The sequence below is a fragment of the Manis javanica genome, unplaced genomic scaffold (assembly GCF_040802235.1).
Source record: "Manis javanica isolate MJ-LG unplaced genomic scaffold, MJ_LKY HiC_scaffold_35, whole genome shotgun sequence".
Lineage (NCBI taxonomy): Eukaryota > Metazoa > Chordata > Mammalia > Pholidota > Manidae > Manis > Manis javanica.
This window is the reverse complement of record NW_027332181.1, coordinates 57,462-74,679: the sequence shown is the minus strand read 5'-3', so window position 1 is coordinate 74,679 and position 17,218 is coordinate 57,462. Positions and strand designations below refer to the sequence as shown.

The window sequence follows — 17,218 nt, the reverse complement described above, 5'->3', positions numbered from 1 at the left end:
CCAAAAAGAATTTATGAGTAAGAAGGAATTAGAATACCTACCTCTGAAATAGTACAGCCAACTAACTTATAAAGTGTTGTTTATAAGTACCTGATATTAAAGGTAGTTGTTGATAATTATAATAGGTACCATTTGCTCTGCAATCAGGCACTATGTTAACTAGGTAACAAAACCTCACTGAAGCATGACAACCACCCTTATTAAAAGAGGATTTAGTATCTGTGTTTTATAATTGAGGAAACTAAGGCTAAAGATAGTAACTCATTCAAGGTCAGTAGCCAGTAAGTGGTAGAGGTGGAACTCAAATCCAGGAACTAAATGCCAAAGCTGTTATTTTAACCAATTTGTCATAACACGTTCCCAGGAAGAGGAATGCTGCTTGGTCCCTGGTTACCGCCGTCATTTAGATATACTGAAACTGGGGTTTTCTTTCACGTACCCTTAAGCCTGTAGAAACGTTTAAATTCCAAACGATCGAATTAAATTCATCAGATTCATTATCCCAGAGAGACTATAATCTTGCTATTTCTGTGAAGAACAAACTGAGACCTATTTTTTGGTTAACTTGAATTTGGAAAGAAGTGAATGGAAATAAAACTTATTCTTCCCTAGTGTACTTGGAATGTAGCTGCCTGAAACTGAGTAGAACTGTCATCCAGTTTTCCCGGTAACCAGCGATTCTGCAGTCAACAGAAGTTCGCTTTTTTAACAGCTGGAAACGCCAGAATTGTGACACAGCCTTAAGAACTGAGGCTGCCTTGTTCAGACTTTCACACGGGTCCCTCTGTTCCTTTCACAGAGCCCTCTTCTTAATCATCTCGCATATGCCGCTCGGGATGCTCATTCCCAAGGCCGAACCGAGCCTTACCGTCTGGAGGCGCTTGTTTTGGGCTCCGGACTTTTAAAGGGGCCTGGGCCACACCCTCCCCCGATAACTGTTTTTGGACGATTTTTATTGCTTCACCCTTTAGTGTCTGAAGAAGACATAAGAGGACAGGAAAGAAACTTCAATTTGGTGGCTGAGGACAGGTCCCAGAGCAGCGGAGGACCACATGCTCCAAGGTCCCCTCAGCTGGACACTCAGCAACTCCCGCCCGGGACCGCGGAGGCCGAGCGCCGACGGTCGCCCCGCCCAGCCTCCCGCGCCGGCCATTGGCGGGTCCGAAAGACGCGGGGCGTTGTCGGTTTGAATGGGAGCCACCCGGGCTGGGGCGCAGGCGCAGTGGATGGGAGCCGCGGAGGGCGGGCAGCGCGGCTGGACCCCTGGGTGACGGACGGCTGCGTCGGGAAGCGAGCGGAGCCCCGCGAGCCGTGGTTCACGTGGCCTGCCGGAGGCGGCGGCGGGAGGCGCGCCGGCCTCCAGCGGTGCCCCTGACTCGCGGGCCCGCCGTGGGGAGGAGCCGCGGCCACTCGCCGGTCGCCTGAGGCGGCAGCTGCTGTAGCTCTGTCGCGTCCACCACGCTCCCGGGACTCGCCGGCCCTGGAGAGGTGAGTCCTGAGGGGCGCTCGGCGGAGGGAGCTGACAGGGATCCGGCGTGTGCGCGCGAGTGTGGGGCGGATTCTCTGTCCCGGGTCTGGGGCGACCGCCTTCGTGCGGGACCGAGGGAGGCCGGGGGCTGGGGGGCGGCGGGACGCGGCGTCGAGAAACCAGAAACTCGGGATGGGAGCAGCTGGCTCCTTACGAGCACTCCGTTGCTTTCTTGTTGGAGACTTAAAATGAGAGAAAAGCCTCGTTCCCTAACTTTTTTGAAAAATTAGAAGTGTAGTAGGATACAACGACTTCTCAGTATTCTGGGTGCCCCCAACAGCAGACTAAAGACCCGAATCCCTGTGGAATTAGCGTCGCGGCACGCGGCATTCCCTCGAGTCGTGCGCTCGCCGGCTAAACCCGGCGGTTTGGTCAAACCTGCGCTAACCACATTTAATTTCGTGAATTTGGGACACCAACCTGTCGGATTACCATAGAAATTGGTAGTTGCTGCAGAAATGTTTAGGAAGCATAAAGTGTTAAGCTCTTTCTTGAGAATCTATGGAATATCTTCGAATCGTAAAAAGTGAAAAATCTGTAATTTCCTTGTTTTAATGGGAACCAGTTAGATCGTACTAAGTAGTATCATCTGAACTCAGTTAAAGAAAACGAGTAAGGATGGAAATTGTATTTGCCTTAATGCATAATTTAACCCTACCATAGAATTAAACGAAGTAGGTTCCTGTCTTTCCTTTCTGTCGGCTTGTATCGGAGTCTCGTGGTGTGTGGGGGACGTGAACATTCCAGCCGGGCTGAACTTTAAAACTTTAGAGGGTGCACAGAAGATTTCCGGCCTGATTATCATCAGTGTGAGTACCTCCGATAAACGCTACTTTTGCTTGGGTTGTCGCTGTTCAAGAAGCAGCTTTGGTTGTTACGAGTAGCAACATAAAGAAAGGAAAGGTCACTTGTTGGTAGACGTGGCCGTGTGTGAGGAGTGTGGGGGGCTCAAGATGAGGAACAGTGTCATACTTTTCTTTACACCTTACCATGGATTTCGTTCTGGCAAGCTCTTTCTCAGGCTGTTAATACTATAAGGAGTGGGACATTGTTGTACATTTTCCCCAAATCCTCTGGCTAGATAAGCAGTTCAATTGTATTTTCTGCTGTTATTAAATCAGACATGCAGTGTTACAAACACAATTTTTTATATATAAACCTCAGACGTAGGATATAGAAGTTTTTTAAATGGCCCTGTTCTTAAGCATAAAATATTTCTAAGATTTACCTAAAAGATAACATTTTGTAATTGGTTATCTGGAATTTTAAAATTGAAAACCCGACATAGATTTAGACAATTCTAAATCTGTTCTGATAGACATGTTCTTTTTTATAATAACAGTAGCTATTTGATCATTATTACTACTATACTTGAGTACTTTTGTTAAGAACACCAGAGCCAGGTGCTGGGTTACGTGCTTTGTAAGTCATATGTCTAAACATCACAACACAAGTTAGATAAGTATCATTACGCCCAAAGCATCTCTGAGAGTTTAACTAGCCCACAGTCATGTACAGAATAACTCAGTGTACTGGCATTCAGACCGTGGCTTCATCCCAAAGCACATGCTGTATTGCTTCTGTGTGCTTGTTTAAATCTCCCCCTGGTCTCTGAATTCCATTTGTAGGGACATAATCCTACTTTTAAGGTGCCTGTAGGTGCTGTGTTGTGTTGTGAACTATGCAGAAATATTTCAGTCCTTCTTGCAGGATTACTGTCTTCCTTTTCAGTACCTTATAAATCACATAACATTTTCAACATCTTTTAAATCATCTTTATGAAAATCATAAAAATCTGAGAGTAAGACTCCCCTGAGTTATTTAAATGAATATGAATATACCCTTTACTGTGCAGCAGGAATATATTAAAGTGCAGTTTTCTCACTGTTACAGGACTCTTTGCTGCTTCGTAGTTCTTCTCAGGCAAGAAATCAAGAAAGTTTGTTGGACATCAATTATGTGCAAAGCAATTTGCTTGGTGTTGTGAGATGGCAAGAGAAGGCTTTCTATTCAATAACTGCTTCTGGAGTTTTTGTAGTATATTTTCTCCTGTCTCCCTGTCCTGCTGTATGTGTTGCTGCCAGTTTATCTTCTTAACACAGCTCCAACTTTGCTATTCCTTTGTTGAAAAACATTTTTTTCCCCATTATGCAAATACAAGGCCAAATATGTGCTTTAGTCATGTGCATATTCAGAGTCCCTCACAATTTTACCTTCTTAGACTTTTCTTTCCCCACACCTAAACCAATGTTCTTGTCCTGGCACACATTCTGTGCATTCCTACGTCCTTGATTTTGCTTGAGCGTTTCCCATGACTGGAATGCCTTCCCTTCCATTTGCCTAATAAGGTCTACCCATCCTTGAAGGTGCAGTACAGATTTATTTGCTGCCAAAAAGCCTTCCTTGGCCATTTTTACTTAGAAGTTTTCTTTCCATATCACCTCCCAGTCTTACTGAATTGATTAGAAACACTTTTCGACAGAATGATAACTTTTAGATGGAGAAGATGGAGTTATATTTTCCTGTGAAAAAATCTAAATCCAAAACTCTAGGGATCCTTTTTAGACATTTATAATCCTTTTGTATGTGGAATTTATTTCGCTTAAAAATATATTTGAAACCAATTTTACCTTTTTAAAATCCTTCTGACTTTAAAGAGAACTGATTTATTGTCATTTACTAAGTCAAGAATAGTGCTCAATAGCATCATTTTCTATTTCACTATTGAATTTTTCATATTTGTGTTAATTGATTTAAGCTGATGGCTGACCAACACTGGTAGTAATAAATGGTTGTGGGCCATATTCTCTGGGTGACTAGGTAACCAGTTTTTCTCAAAATTATGTTGTCCCCATCATTTGCTAGTATTTCTCTTTTTTCTGGCATAGTAGTGTCTTCATAAGACTATGTTTATTTTGAATTTATTTCTTTGAGCTCCTATTAATTGCATCATGTTTGTCTAATAATTTGTATAGGCCCTGAAAAGATTAAAAGAAACTGACATGTATTTATTAACAAAAAGGCTATACACAGGAAATGGCAAGGACTAACATATATATTTAGGTTTTGTGGGTTTTTTTAATAGAAAAATGGCTTAGTGTAAATTGTCAGTGTTTTATGGCAGACGTTTTCTTGTGGTCTGGTCTTATAACCTGAGTAGTCATTTGGAAAGCACTTAAAATGTAATTGGGGTTGGTTAAAATTAGCATGTCCTTGTTCTTAGGAGACGTGTCTTCTATAACCTTGATATTATAATACTTCTATGTATTCAATTTTATGTTTATAATAACTAGAAATCATTTTCCTTATGCAAATGTCTAACTGAAACTCTTCAAAAGGTTATTAATCTTACTAATAGATTAAAAAGACCACCTCTATTTAAATTGTTCTATAGGAGGAAAAATTAATACTATTTGTAACTCTGGGCTTCAGTTTGATGAGAAAAACAAATAATAGGGAGAAAAATACTTATTTTAATGAATATATATGACCATTTCGCATTAGTTGAACATACTTTTATTTTTAAATATAAGTGAGTTATCATGTTGGAGCAGGACTTTTGATTCATAACAGCTTTGTAGGGAAAATGGCACCCAAGATTAGGGATATTGCATAAAGTAGCCTTCATTTTGTCCTTGAAATTTTTAAGCAACTGCTTCATCCTTTTTGAATTATTGTAATCACTGAGGATTGCAATTATGAAACAGTTTTAATGATTAGTGTATTCACTGGCATAATTCAGATTAAGTCCATGTATAATCTATAAATAGAGCACTTTGCTCATTTATCACCCCCCAGAAAAATATTCAACTTGTTCCTTATTTATCATGGGCTACCCATGCCCTAAACACTCTAAGAAGCTGCTTGTGCAATAATTATTATATCCATAGTTCTTTGTGTAGAGACTGTTGCAAACTACTTTGAAGTGCATTCAGCATTTCGTGTATTAATGCTGTCCTTTCTCATATACTTATCCTTTCTCACTGTTAAAAAAGTGTTAAGATGAAGGTTTGAAATATTCAAATCTCTTCCTCTAAATTAATTTTGTTTTAGTGTTTATCTAATTTGAAATTTCATATATGGCTTTTATTAGTACTTTGGTTATACAGGGAGCATAATTTGTTTGGAGTCCTTTTGCTTTATGTGATACATAAAATATAAATGTTCCTCACCAAAAAAGGAAGTTTATATATGGTTGTTTAGAATGGTGAGCTTTTCAGTATAAACATTTGAAAACATGAGCAGAAATTCTTGTATTACTAAAATTGGTTTTGGATTATACTATTCTGAAATGGTCACATTCATTTTTTTACATTTTTAATGTCTACAGCTCTGGACCTGAATTTTTGTTGTTGTTAAATCTTCCATGAATAAAAATGAGAGTTTGAAATCAATAGTGCCTTTACTGTGCATGTATTTGGTATCTTTCATAATGACCCAGGAAAATTAACTTCAGATACACTTGGGAATGCCTTTAAGATACAGATTTACTTGGAATCTAGAATCTATCCTTTGAAATTTATTCTATTTTTTAACTTATTGATAGTCACAAATAGCTTATTAGAAAGATTTTGTAATAAAAATGTGTGTTTGGTCAGCAGTTACACTGCTAGTTACACTTGTTTTCTAAACTAACTTGCTCTAACATCTCACAGACTAACTTGATGGTTGTAAATTTAAAGATTAGTGATAAATTAAGACAATCTCAATTGGAGTATATACTTTAGGATTCTATATATGTTTAAGGAAAACTTTTTTGGTACGGTTTTTACAGCATAATATGTAGTAAATTCTCATTTCTCCACAGTAATAGAAAATAGAATGGTCTGCACTACGATTGTTTATTAATTTGGGATTGTGTAATTTACATTCGATTATATGACAGTTATCAGTTGACACTAAAACCATGTTCAATACTATATAGATAGATGATAAATACATAAATAACCTTGAGTTATCTTTAGTTCACTGTGTATTACTGTAATCAGTGTATATTGACTGGCAAACCTCCAGTCAAAAGGATTCCTAAGTGTATCTGAAATTAATTCTCATGGGTCATTATGAAAGATACCAAATACATGCACAGTAAAGACACTATTAATTTCAAACTGAACAGTTTAATTATATTATTGGTTTAGAGTTCTGAACAAAGGATCAGAACTTTTATGCATTGCTTTAATTTTTTTTCCTATTGCAATTTCTCTTTTATTTGCCACTGACTGCAGTGTTAACATTTAGATCTCATTGGTACTTCTAAGAAGTTTTAGTTTTAAAGATGTGCAAATATTCAGAATATCAGTTCTGTTCCCCCCATCCTTCCCCATTTATCAGATTTTACCAATTTCAGTATCAAGCTTGATGTCTTTCTTTTTTCTTTCAGCTATTATTTTCAGCACTTTACCAAGTACATGTTTAACATAAGTATTCCATTTTTTTCCTCTGTGAAGTGTCACTCTTGCAATACAATTTGTCATTCACTGTGTATATTATTACTGTTCCACCTATCCTCAAAATTGGAAATCTTGTAACCACTCTGTTGCTGCTTGACCTTTGCCTCTCACATCTAGTCAATGGGCATTGTTTTCATTTTTCTCTAGGTAGTCTTAAGATTACTTAATCAAGTACCCAGCCTTGGTTGTTGGGCCTGCCTTCCCTTGCTTTAGGCACTGATTTTCCCACATCAGTCATCTATTCTGACATCAGGTAATTTTTTTTGTCTTTAATTGGCTTCTAAACACCTGCCACACTAAAATCAAGCCCTGAGCTTTTTCTCTGTTAGACTTTATTATATCTTTGCTTCTTCTTATTATACTCCTCTCATATTCTTCTATGTAAACTTGCTGCTTTTACCTTCCTACTTTTGATTTCTAATGTAATGTTCATATATGGCTTTTATTAGTACTTTGGTTATACAGGGAGCATAATTTGTTTCCATTTTATCTTTCTTGTTTCCATTTTATCTTTCATCTTGTTTCCATTTTGTTTCCATTTTATCTTTCAGGTAAACTTGCCATCTTGTTTCCATTTTATCTTTCAGGTAAAATGTAATTAGAAATAGAAGTTTGGATTAGGTGGCAAGCCATGTTTAGTCCATCTAAAAGTAAATTAGAAAAAACAGACATATCTTGTCGGAAAATAACCAGTTTACCTAGGGTATTCAGTTTATTTTGTACGTGGATGTTTTGGCATCTTACTTTATTATCCCGGTTATTACTATGATGTGTATTTGTTAGTATAACTTGTATCCTGAAATTCTAATATAAAAGGACTTTATTTTAAATATGTTCTTGTTTCTTCCTCAATATTATATATACCCTTGCTCAAGTTAATAAAGGGCTACTGTATCGGACTTGAAATGTAACAGCTGAAGGGGATTTGGAGAACTTGAGTATTGTTAGGGTATTATTAGGATAAGAGAAGTTTAGAGAAATTTAGATTAACCTGGAGGCAAGAAAAATAAATTTTATTTGTTGTCTAATGGGTGTTACCAGTTGATAGAGATACTTAAATGAAAGATTCAGACCAAAGTTATTGCCATTTAAGTTGTAGTGAAGAGTAGATTAGATAAATTGAAAGCAAGACAAAAGAAATCTTTCATTTAAGTATCTCTATCAACTGGTAACACCCATTAGACAACAAATAAAATTTATTTTTCTTGCCTCCAGGTTAATCTAAATTTCTCTAAACTTCTCTTATCCTAATAATACCCTAACAATACTCAAGTTCTCCAAATGCCCTGTCTAGCCCCAATTTTCTCCCATCATCTAGTTTGCAAATACTTTACTGCCAATGGGGTTAAAGCAGGGCTAGGATTTATTGTTTACTCTGCATACCTTGGATAGTGCCTAGAAGTCAACTAGCTGTAAAACGAATTCTGCCTATTTCTACTTCCTAATCAGGTAATTAAACATGAGGCAATCAGAGTGATGTACTGATTCAGCTTTGTATATACTTCTGTCAGTTTCCAGGATATGAAAGTACCAGCTGAGAAAGACAAAGATTTAGATATATGTGTGTGTATAAATAAACTGACAAATACTATATATATGTGTATATATGCACACAAATATATGTGTGTGCAAGTGTGTCTATGTCTATGTATTTGTATATATATAAATTAATATATGTGTTAAAATAGGTGGAGGATATGAACAGACACTTCTCCAAAGAAGAAATTCAGATGGCCAAAAGGCACATGAAAATATGCTCCACATCGCTAATTATCGGGGAAATGCAGATTAAAACCAAAATGAGGTATCACCTCACACCAGTTAGGATGGCCAACATAGAAAAGACTAGGAACAACAAATGCTGGCTAGGATGTGGAGAAAGGGGAACCCTCCTTCCCTGCTGGTGGGAATGTAAACTAGTTCAGCCATTGTGGAAAGCAATATGGAGGTTTCTCAAAAAACTAAAAATAGAAATACCATTTGACCCGGGAACTCCACTCCTAGGAATTTACCCAAAGAAAACAACTTCTCAGATTCAAAAAGACATGCACTCCTATGTTTATCACAGCACTATTTACAATAGTCAAGATATGGAAGCAACCTAAGTGTCCATCAGTAGATGAATGGATAAAGAAGATGTGGTGCATATACACAGTGTAATACTTATTCAGCCATAAGAAAGAAATAAATCCTACCATTTGCAACAACATGGATGGAGCTAGAGGGTATTATGCTCAGTGAAATAAGTCAGGCAGAGAAAGACAAATACCAAATGATTTCCCTTATTTGTGGAGTATAACAATGAAGCAAAACTGAAAGAACAAAATAGCAGCAGACTCAGACTCCAAGAAGGGACTAACGGTTACCAAAGGGGAGGGGTGGGAGGGAGGGAGAAGGGGATTGTGGGGTATCATGATTGGTGCACATGGTATGTGTGGGGTCACAGGGAAGACAGTACAGCTCAGAGAAGACATAGGGACTGTGGCATCTTATTACTACACTGATGGACAGTGACTGCAATGGGTTATGGGGGAGGCACTCAGTAAGGGTGAATGTAATAACCACATTGTTTTTCTTGTGAAACTTTCATAAGTGTATATCAATGATACCTTAATAAAAAAAATTAATATATGTGTGTGTGTGTATATATATATATATATAAATTAATAGATACAATTATAAAGTCCTGAAAAATCCATGTTATAAACAACCCAGTAGGTCAGTTAGCCCAGCATTCTACTGCAGCATTCCTGGAAAGGTCATAAAACAGCTAATCCTAATTTTGAATAGTCCTTTTAGAAAGTTGTTGAATACTCTGGGCAATCTTTCCATTTCTACCCATTTCTTCCTTCTGCTGCCATCCAATAAAGCCTAATTCTTCTTCCACCTCATGTCCTTTTAAGCATTTCAGCTGTAACAAACTAGACCCTAAATAATACACACCTTCTGCTTTGTTAATTAAGGACAGTTAAAGAGTTTAGTAGGGAATAGAGAAGTAAGGGCCTGTAAAAAGAACGAAGGTAAAAGATGGAAAGAACCAGCCTTGGGAATATCAACAAGCTTCTTAGAGGAACTGAGGTTTTCATATTAATAATCAGTTTAAACCATACAAGAAATACAAAATATTATTCCTTTGATCTCTTCCCTTGCCCAAAAAAGGAGTATTTTAAGAAAGGATGAGAAGATGAGAAGATAGGTACAAGCCATTAATCAAACAAATCTTTTTCTTTTGATCAGAATTCCACTGTGCCCCTCTTTTCCTTAATAAAAAAACCTATTAAAGGAATTAGTGTTGATATTCGTAAAAATAGTTTCAGAGTGCATCGAGATTATACAACAGCTGAACTGTTAACCAAACTGTCTTCCACTAGCCACTTTGAGGTGTAGGCTATTATTTATTAAATGGGGCAAAAGGTGTGGTATTAGAATTAATTTAACTTAGAATTAAATTAAAAATTTATTGAAATATTTTTCTATCCACAAGATACTGAAATTCCAAATTTTACCAAACATTTAAAGTATGTTAACTTCATACTTAGTAAAATGTAACATGTAGTTAAATTAACAAATATATATAAAGAGTTAAAAAATAATTACACAAAGCAAGACAGAGTGTTATCCACCATTTTACTAAGGAAATTTTATAATGTTTTTACTGTTCTCAAAAGAAGAGTATATCCCAAAAAAGTCATTGGTACATTACAATCTCCATAACAATTAAGTAGCATTTCTTATACTCACTGAACAAGTAATTCTTGAGTCAGTCATGATTCACGTTGCAAGAACACTCCAATTTAGTAATGATGTGCTCCTTCATGCTCCACATTACCTGAAGTTAACAAACCCATTTAGCTTATATATTACTAGTATAATACTAATAAATCTGTAACAAATACTAAATTATGAATTGTTCAATAGGATAAAAAAATTTAGTGACGGGATCAGAAAATGGAATGGAAATTATACTTTTGTAAGAATATTACAAAGTCATCAAGTTCAACCTCCGTTAAGACATAATAGTTTGCAAAAAACACTTAAGTCCTTAACAGCATCTCACAGGTTCTAACAATTATCCAAAAACCTCACTGTTAACAAAACTGTTAGCTCATAGCAGTGTTTGGTCTGATCACAGAGAAATAAGAGAAAGCCGTATTTTTTTCTCATATCCTAGAAAATGACAGAAGTATATAGAAAGATGAACTAGTACATCACTCTGATTGCCTCATGTTTAATTACCTGATTAGGAAGTCGAAAAATTCTCAATCTTTTATTACTAAAGATTTTGCTTTTACTCCTCTTTCTGTTTTTCCTTCTGGTTCTCAATTAGACTTCTGTTAGTGCTTCTTGGTTCATCTTCCTTGCTCTGAACTGCTCTTGAGTGTTTTTCATCTCTTTATTTATGTACATCTGGATAATTTCTTCAGGTATTCTTGTTCACTCATTCTCTTTTTAGCTTATCTGCTTTGCTGTTTAACCAGAGTTATTTTAATGTTCACAGCAATATTTTCAATAGTAGCAAAAATAATTTTTAAAAGTATAATGCCCTTGCATAGCAGAATGAAAAAATCATTTTTGGTGTACAATAAAATATACAGAATAAAAATATGTAAATTGTAGCTATGTGCAACAAGTGAGATGAGTCTCAGAAATATGTTGAGCAAAACCATACAAAACTAAGTAATATATTATTTAGGCCTCCACAGACATTTGTAGCAAAGTTACAAAGACAAGTAAGGGTATAATGAACAAAATTCAGTTTAGAGATCACCTTTGAGAAGAAAAGAAGGTGATGGGTTAGCCTGAGGCACTCAGGAGGCAAAGGTGGTGACAGTGTTGTTCTTTATCTGAAACGGGGTGGTGATATATAAATGTTTATTGTATCATTGTACCATATTCATATTTCCTGAATTTCTTTTGTATGTATTCAGTATTAATAAAAACATTTTAAAGACCTTAGAGTTTAAATAGAATATACTTTGAGAGCAAATAAATACAAGTATAACCCAATTATCAGATTGGTTATCAGAAGATAACAAATATCTTCTTTGAAGAAATAAATTTAAAATTGATTTGTTTAATTATTACCTTTCCATTTTACTTGTTAATAGTTTTTCAAAGCTTGATATACCATAATTTTTTAGATACTGTAATACATAGTCTCTTCTATTTGTTCATAATATAAATACTACATAAAATTATTGTATTTCAGACCAATTTTAAAAATTACAATACAGTTCTCAAATAAATCTCATATATTCACATCCTTATTTAGAAAAGCTTCATGGTGACAGTTAAGCCCTCTGCAGTTTTTCTCCTATGACTGACATGACAGCAGTCTGGAGTTAGCTGTGATTATGTACAGCTTAGAATTACTTTAGGTTATTCTTTGAAAGTAGGACTTCAAGCAAAGCGTCTTGTATTCCTTTTACAGAAATGTTGCTGAAATACGGCTGAGAGCCAGAGATGCAAGGATTTGGGACACAATTTGAACCTTTAAGCTGTCTGACATTGACCTCCTTTCATTATTAATAAAGAAGAAGCAGGAGCTTAGGATGTATTAATACCATTTCATTAATATACTAACCGGACAATGTTCTGCAACAATTCTACATTGTAAAGAACTGGACTGGCACAAAATAAAATAATTTCATATTTTACCCAGCTTGTAATATGACTCAATGGAGGAAAATTTGATAAGTATGAGGGAAGATCATTCTTTTCTTGTTCGTTACAGGTAAGACTGCTGTTTTCTTAGTGGGTGATTTTTTAATCCTAATTTAAGCTTGTATTTAACTCGATCATTTCAGATTTAAGTTGAAAACATTCAAAATATGCCAGCCACAGTAGTATCTTCTATAAACAATATTTTCTTTTTGCTGTGGTTATTGTAAGTTTTTATATCCTTTCTGGAGGAAAATGATAGTAGATACCAATTGTACACTATAGTTTGTTCAATGTTCTGTGGAAGAGTTCACAAACAATTCCTTTATATTTTATCACTCTGTATATTGTAAATATAAAAATGAAATATATCTAAATCTTTGGATGTGAAAGATGGATTTTATAATGTGGTTAAGGTGAATGACCTAATTTTTGAGTTACAATTTTAAAATGGTGATCTTTTATAAAAATTAGCTTTTTAAAAAATGGGTATTAATATTGGGATGAATGGATACTTTCTAACATGATAAACTAATGGCCAGCTTAATATTTAGTGATAAAATATTAATGACATTTCTGATACATTTAGAAACAAAGCAAGGATATCTGCATCATTATTATTTAACATTTCTTCTGGAAGTTCTGGTCATTGCACTAAACTAAAATAAACAGAAACATAAATATTAGAATGGAAGGTACATAATTATTAATAAGGTAATTAGATATTAACAGATTCCTTATCAAAATTGTTACAAGTTCATACTAAACATCAGAACATATAGCATGAATAGTGTTAAAAATCCCTAATGAGTGAAAGTGTTTGCTACCAAATCTTAGATCTTAACACACGTTCAGGAAATAGGAAATTTATCATCCTTTGGAGCAGGTGGTTCATGTTAGGGCGTAGTGCCAAGGAAATTTATACCCACACGTAAGGCGAGGGTATTTCTATTAAAATTGAAAAAGTTTCAAATAAAAGAAATGGAAGACACTCAACATAATTAAAATGAGCTTTTAATATATAAAATGGCTTCCCTCTACCGTTTTGGGCATGGTTCCAGAAACCTGGGAGTTATATATTTTCTTCCCTTCTCACTCTCTCTATCCATTGTGAAGTCTTGCCAGTTTTACCTCTTAAATGTTGCTTAGATTCATTCACCCATTTGTATCCTCTCCACCACTGCAATATATAAAGTTAAAGCCCCACAATCATCTTCCCTCTAGACTCCCCCCATTCTCCATTCTTATGTGCTTAGAATCCATCTTTTTAAATTGCCAGTAGAGGGCTCAGTTTAAAGCATAGAGTTAATCATGCAACCTCTGCTTAACTCATGTGGTGGCTCTTGGTCACCTGTAGGGCAGAGCCAAGTTTAACATAGTACACAAGATTTTCTGGCCTTTACCTTTTCCTTCATCCTTACTTCTTTCCAGTCTTCACATTGCACTTTGAGCCCTGGTTCCTGTATATGTCATACCGTTCCATCTCTCTGTCCCTTTGCTCATGCTACACCCTGTGACTTGAGTGCCCTTCCCACTGTCATCGTTTAGCTAATTCTGTTCAATATCTAACATTCAGCTCAGAGGTTATGTTGTCCTGGAAACCATTTCTAAACTCCATAGTTTGGTTATGTGCCCTCCCTATGCTCACATAACATCCTGTGCAAATCTCTCTCTTAGCACCAACTATATTAACATTCAAGGTATCTGTTTATATGTTTGTCTCCTTCTTTCACCACTCTTTTCTTTGAACAGTTAGCTCCCTTAGGGCATCTATGATACCTAGCATGTTGTCTGGCTCATTTGAAGGACTGTCCATTGAACTACTGTGGACATAACCATCCCATGAGATGAACCTAGTAAGATATTTATCTGTTTTGCTAAGTGTTTTCTAGAGTGGTTTTCTTAATACTGTAAAGACAGTAGATAAGGAGTGGATTGTGACCTCTACTGGTAGGAAGTTTAGGTATGTCCTTTTCTAATAATACAGCAAAAGTCAAACATGGTTATACATTGGTATAGGACATCACCAAAAGAAATTCAAAACTATTTTTAGTAAGCATATACCAAACAAATCTCTGGCTTCATCAGTGCTTCTAAGATCAGCATTCTGTATATTGACTGGATTATTGTATAATTCTAGGTAATAGTTTGTATCCCTCCCTTGTGCTAGGAGTCATGGCCTACTATAAGTTACTCTTCTATTCTGATAAACACCTAGTATGTAATATTTTATCCATCTGATTCTTTTATTGTGGAGATCCTCATCTATCCCTGGAGGAGTTTCTGTGGCATAGTGAGTTTATAATTTTGAAATGTAATAATTCTTCAGAAACTCCTGAGAGAGATCAGAATGCTTTATGAAATATTCTGCAACCTATTTGTGAAGGTAAAGAGAAATGGAGATTGATAGTAAAATAGAATTAGTTTCTAAACTAAAAAGTATATGATTGATTTTTAGTAATTATCATTAATATTTTAAGGTATGATGATTATATTTTTTTGTAAATGACTTCTTTTAGTCATACATACTTAAATATTTACAGATGAAATCACTTTTTCTGGGATGTATTTCAAAAGATTCGGGTTGAAGAGTGAGGAGCGAAACAGATATGAAACATTGAAAATACTGTATGTTGGTAATTGTTGATATTGAAAGTTCACGTTCATTATACTAGTTTCTCTAGTTCTGTATTTCATTGAGAAATGTTTATACTTGTTACTATGAATAATAAACATTTCAGTACTTCAATATTGTAAAAATTAGACTAGTGCATGTAAGTTGTAATTCTTCAGTTTTGTGTTGAATTCTTCAATTTTGTTAGATAAAGGTGTTAATAATATTCTTTCCTAAAGATCAGTTTGAGGTAATGTGGAATGGTGGAAAGAGCACTGGATTAGGAAACAAAGACAGGGTTTCATTTCTTAGCTTTGCTATTATATGATCTTAAGGTCAGGTCACTGTCTGAGCATCATTCTCCTTTTCTGTAATAATACCTATCTCAGAGGGTTATATTGAGACTTAAATTTGATATAATGTATAGTAAAATCAGTTTTAAAACTAACTTACCAACCTAAATTTAAATGATGATAATTTTTTGCTGCTTTCCCTTTTGCAAAGTAAACTAGAATAACTATAAATGTGGTAAATTGAATAAAAATTGTTTATGGGGGCATGGACTGATAATGGAAGAGTCCGTGCCCAGTCAGAACGCGTAGAAGGGAGAACTAAGAAAGATTCGACAGCCACAGAAGGCAGCACAATGGAGAAGATATAGAGCACCTGTGTTTGTGTTTTGAATCTTAAGTTCTGAATTCCATCATTTATTCTTAAATAGTATGTAAGTCCTTTGAGGAAAGAGTTAGATTTGGACATAATTGGTATTGTCTTTTAAAATGATGTAGCATCAAGGTTTTAATTCTCTTTTGCTTTCATTGATATACTGAACACAAGAAACAAAATTAAGAAGGTAAAAAAAAATCTAGTGTGGAAAAAAGTAAAAATAAGATGTAAAAATTAAAATGACATAATTTTCTGCAGAAAATCAGGAATTTTAGCAAAAATAACATTTCAGTGAAAGAGAGTACTCAATTTGTAGTTATTAGAAATGTACTTTCTTTGATTATACAACTCGGTAGACCATTAGAAAGAATAAAAAAACTTTTTATGTGGGGTGTATTTGAATGGAGAGGTATTTTCTGGTTTGTCTTCTCTTCTGGGTGTCTTTAAGCAAATGAAGTAATTCTATTCTCTCATAGATACAGAGGATATGAAATTACTTTCTCTGTTACTATTTAATGATCTTCTAAAAAATTTATAAACCAACCTGCCTTGACTGTTTTGCAATTAGATATATTTGGTTGACATGTTGGAGATTTTGCCAGAATATATTGGCTTCTTTTTTAATAAAATTTAGTAGAGCCATAATGTATTTCAAAATTAATGATAAATTACAGAGTTTTGGACTTTTTTTTGGGGGGGACATTAGTTGCTAAAGTAACTTGTTTATAAGGTAGGCTCTCACTTATAGGGCAGTCTCACTCCATGGACTTCAAAGACAGCTGTGTATCCAGCAGGGTTCCAGTTTGCTATCATCATTTCTAATGAGACTTACGTAAAATGGCTTTTAGAAAATTTGTAGCTCTTAAAACACCATTCATCTTATGTCCCAATATAATGTTGTATAAATTTAAATCCAGAAGGTAAAATATCTGTGGTGAAGATATTTATTTGAAGAAGACAGTTCAGTTTTGTATGGATATAGGCACACACTGTTGTAAACTTCCAGTTTTTACATGTCTTGCATATGAATAGCTGGTTCTGCCTTATCCCTAATTTCCTGGCCCAGCAGCCTAACAGTCCTGAAGTGATGGCCCTGTCTCTCCCCCTTTCCCTCAGTGAAATCATGTGCCATCATTAGTATTCCATTGTATGGTGTCAGGTAATTGTTTAACCAATGCGATTGATGGACATTTGTGGTTTTTTACCACTGTGAAAATCCTATTACATAAATCTTCTTGAATTTGTGTATATACAGCTTCAAGATCAATTCTTGGGGGGATGGGGTGATCAATTCCTAGG

The 17,218-nt window shown here is 35.4% G+C and overlaps 1 protein-coding gene across 10 annotated transcripts in view; it reads left to right on the top strand.

Moving 5' to 3' along the window:
* The first annotated feature begins 1,248 nt into the window (after window positions 1-1,248).
* GPSM2 (G protein signaling modulator 2) overlaps window positions 1,249-17,218 on the top strand; it is a 53,271-nt gene continuing 37,301 nt past the window's right edge. Inside the window, exons 1-5 of one of the 10 annotated variants that reach the window (XM_037001566.2) lie at window positions 1,251-1,488; window positions 2,192-2,337; window positions 7,130-7,231; window positions 12,410-12,712; window positions 15,183-15,267. In XM_037001566.2, the coding sequence (XP_036857461.2) occupies window positions 15,203-15,267 (65 nt within the window). In that variant the 5' untranslated portion in view covers window positions 1,251-1,488; window positions 2,192-2,337; window positions 7,130-7,231; window positions 12,410-12,712; window positions 15,183-15,202. Of the gene's footprint in view, window positions 1,489-2,191; window positions 2,338-7,125; window positions 7,232-12,409; window positions 12,713-15,182; window positions 15,268-17,218 lie in introns of all 10 variants that reach the window. The other 9 variants (XM_037001565.2, XM_037001572.2, XM_037001563.2 and 6 more) reach the window with 9 other exon arrangements.